General features: G+C 39.9%; 1 protein-coding gene across 2 annotated transcripts in view; it reads left to right on the top strand.

Moving 5' to 3' along the window:
* The first annotated feature begins 346 nt into the window (after nt 1–346).
* si:dkey-16j16.4 overlaps nt 347–6771 on the top strand; it is a 32529-nt gene continuing 26104 nt past the window's right edge. Inside the window, exon 1 of one of the 2 annotated variants that reach the window (XM_040041521.1) lies at nt 347–882. In XM_040041521.1, coding sequence (XP_039897455.1) covers nt 814–882 — 69 coding nt within the window. In that variant the 5' untranslated portion in view covers nt 347–813. The remainder of the gene's footprint in view (nt 883–6771) is intronic. The other variant, XM_040041522.1, reaches the window with a different exon arrangement.

Raw genomic sequence — 6771 nt, 5'->3', positions numbered from 1 at the left:
ATAAAAATAGACTTACTCTAACTGAACTGTTTTTGTGCCATGTATATGGTCAGTTGTATAGGATAAAAACCATTTCTCAGTCTATATATATATGTGTGTGTGTGTATGTGTGTGTGTGTGTGTGTGTGTGTGTGTGTAATGTAAATGTAAATGTACATATCATATTTATCTATAAATGTAAACATAATCTTGTTTCCTGTCCTGGCTTTTCTATGCTGGCTCACAGCAGATGGGCCCCAAGCTGCATAATGAAAATCCTGGATACGCCCCTGTTGAGGAAATAAACATAGGAGAACGTACGGCTTTAACTCTTAGCCCGCCTCCTCCTAGAGAGAGTAACACGACGTCACCGGGCTCGGCAGCCAATCCGAGAGCGATACGCTCTAGCTAGAGGAGATCTCCTATGTATTGGTGAAGCTGGTGTGCATTCGGCTGTGTGTATGTGTGTGAGTGTGCGTGTGTGAATGCGAACAAGTTGATATTCATTTAAATTTTTATTACCCCCTCCTCCCTCATCATAAACATATTTGAGTTAAACTCCGGGAGAGATAAAAGTAGTTAAACATACAGCAAAGGCAGAGTGACTCCGATGAACTCGAAAATAAGTTTGCTGCGCACTGCCTTTGAAAAGAAGCCGCATCTACGCAGTTTGAGGAATCTCGGTGTGTCGGTGTTTTTATCGACACCGGAGAGAGTCAGTGCAGCTGCTTTGTTGTGTGCCTTCTTTCAAAGTCGCTGGTGAAGTTGTTGTAACCGTCACGCTGTAGGAGGCAGTAAAGCGGGGATAAGCCATACACGAGAAAATAAGACAAAATGCTGAAGACGCTGACGAAGAAGCTGAGAAGACATTCACTCAATGAGATCCATCCTTTCCAAGTGAAGGTAAGTTCATTACACACCGTGAAATGGTTGTCATGAAACTCGCAGTTCAAAACAGCTGAGAAAGAAAGTGACTCGTGTCTGTGTGTATGCGTGTGTGCGTGTGTGAGCGCAGCGTGGCTTTACTTTTGTCTCGTGACTCGCTTATGAACCTTTATTAACACTATTTCTCTTTCACACGCACAGAGCAGCAGTCATTCCCAGCCTTATACACCCCGAGTGGCCACAAGCCCTATCAGATGGACTCCTCCATCTGCACCACCTCTGGTGGTCAAACGAGTTCATTTGGACTTATTTAAACGGAATCTGGACCACTTTCAGCTTACTGTTTACTCTTAGTGATTACATTCTGCTGACCATTTATCAGTTTTGGTTAGTAAATTGTCTCAGCTGTTTACCCATGACTCTTGGACGCTATTTTAACCATTAGTCCATTACTTTTAGTTACAAATTGAATTATAAGTTATTCATTACATCAAGCTGCCTGTTTGAACAATGTATCCTTTATCTTAACGAATAGTTGTTATCTACTATTCATAATTTTGAGGTAAAGTTCTTCTAGGAGCTACTTTGACTTCTTGTTTATTACTGTTTGACCAATTCCTAAATAGCATTTTCTTTCTGTGGGACAGGCTAGAGCTTCATCACTGCTGTGCGTGTTTTTGGAGGTACTCTCAGCCTCATTCATTATCAAGCAATTTACTCTTCATGGCTACTACAGGACTTTCTCTGGTGTTTACAAGTTAAGGTCTTAAAAATCCCTCTTGAGCTAAACATGTTTGCCTCGCTGTCATATAAGAAAGGCGAAACACTGAGAAACATTGGCCTCCTGTGTGTAAGGCTGGTGGAAGTAGTTCAGAGTGTGCATATGTGTGTTTGGGGTGGGGGTGGGTGTGGGGGTACAAATTGAAATTCATTTAGGATGTACACAAACAAACATTTCAGTAAAAACCTTATTGCTGCAAGCTGCCCCCACATCTACATCTTTACCCGCCAATTGTCCACCACAGAATCCATGTAAGTGCTCCTCAGTTGTTGCTGGCTGTTCAGCTTGCATAATGCCTCTTTTTGGGGAGTTGAACGGTGAATTGTATCTTGCACGGGTCACTGACTTGCTCCATCTACTACACTATTGTGCGTCAACCAACTGTATAGTCGCATGGCAGCCATTTTGTGCCAAAGTGCGCCCATTCAAAGGCCTGGAGGTGGATATGGGGGAAAGTGTGCCATCCCTATTGTCTGCTATTGTTTGTGTTTGTTGATCTGCTCACTGGTGGAAACGTTCTGCCTGTCGTAGTGATGGGAAAAGTGAGTTGTGGGTTGTGACAAGGCTGGTTGGCCTCATGCTGGACTGACACAGGATGGCCTGTGAAAGTCTCTGCACAGCACTCTTAAACCAGTACAATGGTGATTTATAAGAAATTTTTGCTGGTGTGACCCCTGCTCCAGGACCGGCACTAATGCAGTGTAATGATTCAAGAAGAGGCAGCCAATGGAGCACCTTTGACTGAAGGAATTTTAAAGGATAATCAAGGTTTAGTACGATCTTAGAATCTTAGTTAGTGATAGAAAGTGTACTCATGTCGATTATTGCGACACAAAGCCACAAACAGGAAAAAAAATGTTTTTTGATTGTTTTTTTTTCCATCATGGCTGATTTTTTGTTGTTGTTGTTGTTGTTGTTGTTGTTGTTTTTTTTTTCTTCTGTTTCTGCTTTTTGTTGTCACTAAGATAGTATTTAGTATTTTATCACTTAGTTGGAGGGATGAAGCTCGCTGAGGCCTAGAGACTGGTTTGCAACCATCTGGCAACCTTGAGTCATGAGGGAAAAATGTTTATTCTTTGATCTTATTGTGAGTGGTTACTGGCAGTTGCTGTGGAAAACAATTATTAATGTCCTACTGATGCAGCCCTAGAGACCAGACATTGAGCTCCTGTAATCACTAGCTTCTTGGGAATACTCCCACCACTTTGCAAGTGGTTGGTTGAGGTTGCAAAGAAGTATGCAGTGGCAATACTTCCTTACAATTGTTTTGGTCGCTTGCATGTTGTCACTGTCGCTAATAGTGTGCATGAAAGACATTAATTGTCTGCACAAATTTGCAAACTAATTGCCAAGTGGTCATTAAATTGAAAAGTACAACACAAACTGAAAATGAAGAACTCCCACCTTCAAAGTAAAAGTGCATTTTACAACTTAAAGTAAAAGTTCAAAGCGACAAAGGGGGGTCATCTGATTTCTGGGGTTTTCTGTTTTCTTTGTATTATTGTTGCATGTTTTCAATATAAAGCGCCTCGAGGCAACAGTTGTTAATGTGCTGGTTGGAGTGTTAAAGCCCCACATTTTTTCTATAGATGAATGTTTCTAGTTCGTGTCACACTTTTTCAAGTAGCACTGCAGCTCGAAGGGTAAACGGTGAGTGTCCACATCCAAGTCTGTGTCTTCCATGTAAGTTTCTATCTGAAATCTGCTAGCGACTGAAATAATCACAAGGATGATTTTGGTGCAGCATCATCTTTGCACTGATTTCATTTGTTGAAGTACCGTCTGGCAACCACCTCCTAACCATCTGGGGAAAACACGTTTCCCTAGTGACCGGTGATTCCTGGGTTTTGTGACAAGTCCTTAGCCCTGTGTGATTGAGACCTAACCAAGCTAGCTACCGTTAGCTGATAACTTTGCTATCTAGCCTCTTGTCTAAATAGAGCTTAACAATAACTACCCACTATTTAAGGGCCCCAGTTCCGGAATTGAAATTCCTATTCATTCTGTCCATTGACGTTCCAGAAAATCCTTGTACAAAGAGTTTTAATCCTCAAACCAAGCCAACCAGCTTTGAAATGAATCATGACCATAAAAAGATTTAATTTGAATGTATAAGGGGTCAGTAGGCTCTAATTATATGTTTTAGCAGATTTTTATGTCAGATGCCCTTCCTGATACACCCTTAGTAGGATTTGTGCCTTTTCCCGAGCTCTAAAGGGAATATTTTATTTGTTAAGGGAGTGTGTAAACCACTACATTGTGGAGCCACAGGAACTACTTATCACACAGTGCATGCACAGCATATGCAAAATCCACAGCAACCTTCAAACCTTTTGAGTTTAATCCATGCTTTATAGTAGTATTTGTGAATATTAAACATTCATATTTCCATGGTAACAATGACCACCAGCAATCACAGACGTCACAGTTTCAATTGCGGATTGTGGATAGAGTAGATCTTTTCCACAACATTGGAAACAAAACACAGTTTTTGTTAAAGTTGATATCTTAAAGATTTCTAGTTTCTACAAGAGCACGCACCATTGTTTCACAGTGTTGTAACTCATCTACTTTGGATAGTAACACCACTATGACGCATAATCCATAAACCCATACGAAGGACATGAACCTCACTATTGAACTCTGTGTGGCGCTGCTGATATTTTATACCTAGTAAAAGTTGGGAAATTATGGTCCAGATTTAAATCTTTGCAGCAGTTTTTTCTTGTACACTTTGACTCCTCCCCTTGCTGTGTTGGCCCTTTACAGACCCAAAGAAGCTGATGTATTGGCTTCAGGATAGTTTAAAAGAGACTAAACGGTCTCTCAAGGTCCTGGAGCTTCGACAGATTAAAACCACTTAGAGCTACACTACTGTGAGGAAGATCCACCAGCTGAGTGTGAGCTGAAGACAAGCAAGCATGTCTGTCCCTATGCTGTGTGTCTTTATGAGAGGGGGAATGGAGTGTGACAGTGTCCATGACAGTGTGGAAGGGCAGAGAAAAGCTGATATGTGTGTGAACTGGGTGGTGTGTATTTGTGTGTGCGCACGCTGTGACATTGCCATTGATCCAGCTTAGCAAGCTGCTCAGTGATGCAAGGCACTGACAAGGATTTCATTCAACTGTTCTTGACACACAAACACACAAGTCTTTGTATGTGTTTGCATGCGTACACAATAGCCGTTTCTATGCTTTATTCCTGCAGGCTCATTTTCATTTTTGCTTATTTGTCCAAATGAACTTCAAGCACTCTCTTCTTTCTTTCTTTTTTTCTTGTCTTCTGTCTTTTTATTCAGGACTAATGTAACACTGTACTGTGAATAAAACAAAAGTATGACTCAAACTTTTCTCAAAATATCAGCAAATTACCAGGTGAGGAGATGTATGGGTCAACCAAATCTGAACACAATTCTTACCTGACCGCTTCAGAATCAGCTGATTTGTTTGGTATAATAAGTATACCACATTTAATGAAGCCCTGCAAAATTTTACCTTCAAAATATGAGAATTTTTCCAAGTTACAGGCCCTCGAAGTACATCAGATTGGGCTGAAATTTGGTAGATTTTAATTCATGTGAGGTTTTTTTTTTTTTTCTCCTCAGCATGTTTCAGGAACATCAGTATGGTGAAATGTGTATCATATTTAAATAGCAACACAGTAGCAGTTTATTGTCTGTGATACAGAGTAGCAGAAGCAGGCATTGGTACCCCAAATGTTTAATTTCCTTTTCCACAATTCACTGAAAGGAAAAAGTGAAAAGTGCAATTTGGGTAAACTTCCAAGGGCCTTAATACTATGTGGGATAAGTGGCTAGTCAAAGCAGCATGTGCCTACATTGATTCCAGGCTCATCCTGTAGCCGTGATTCATTGTGTGTCATAATAACTTTGTATAACGTAACTTGTAGTCACTTCCAACAGTTAAATGAGTTAAATGAAATCATGTTGATTTTGTGGGTAGTTATTCCTATGTTGCTTCCAGGGAAATGGATAACTTTTAGCTCTCCATTGTAGGCTTTCTAAACTCAAACAACATATTGGCCACTGACATCTGTAAATGCTATCTTATTTGCTGTTATGCCAACATGAGTCAACAGGGCGTATATCAGCTGATATATTGGTCCATAAAGGTCACCTTTTCTATTTTAAAGTTCTTCTGTCATACTTCAACTCTCTAAATGTTTTTTAAGTACTATATAACTTTACTCTTACTGAGCTTTGTAGTTAGTTTGGTGGAGTTATTCTCAGGTGTAGTGCAGACCCACAGCTCACAGCAGTCCAAGCCCTCACCTCAAACTTAATTTGAATATTTGTCATGCAAAGTAGCAGCACAGACCTGGGTAGTAGTTGGACCGGAAGATGAAAATCACCATCAGTGATTAACATCAAAATGATATTTGAATGCTGTCACTGCAGAGCTACCTCCCAACAATGTGAGAATGACAGTGGAGGGTCGTTAAGCTTTTCAAATATTTTTTCACACCTGTTTTCAGATTCAACGCGATTGGAACCTTAAATATTAGTGCAATGCTAATGAGTATGGAAGGTTGTGCCGATTGAACTCCTGATTAGGTTGTGTTTGTTTGTTTTTGTTTTTTTTTTCTTTGCGTATAGTTCTCTATATCAGTAAAATAACACATATAGTTCTTGGCCAGCTTTTCTTGGTGGACTGAAGGCTGGGTTAGAGGTTAAACTTTCCTGCCAAGCAGATGTTTCTCGCACAGTTTTCACCTACTTCCAAAGTGAATGGAGGAGATCATAAACTCATCATAAGACATATGATAACATTTATTAAGAAGCCCAAGAATAAGTTGCCTTATTTTCTAAATATTGACATATCCAAACACAACCTTCATTGGATTAGGTTCTTGTCTTTTTTTTGTCTAATTGTGTTTCATTCTTGGCTCTCAATGTGTACTTCAGTCACAACATAATATATAATCTTTAGATATAGAGTAGCTAGGTAAGCTTCTGCTCGCTTCTAATGTCGATGAACCTTGTAAATCCTTTTTCTCGCAATGTTAAACCTAATCTTAAAACATTAATTTATGAGAGCTGAAATAATTTTTGAAGAATGTGCTTACAGGTGGGGCACTACTGCTTTATATGCTATTTTTAGCAAATG

The sequence above is a fragment of the Simochromis diagramma genome, unplaced genomic scaffold (assembly GCF_900408965.1).
Source record: "Simochromis diagramma unplaced genomic scaffold, fSimDia1.1 OVJJ01000304.1, whole genome shotgun sequence".
Lineage (NCBI taxonomy): Eukaryota > Metazoa > Chordata > Actinopteri > Cichliformes > Cichlidae > Simochromis > Simochromis diagramma.
Note: the sequence above shows the minus strand (reverse complement) of the source record. Positions and strands in the feature narration are given on the sequence as shown.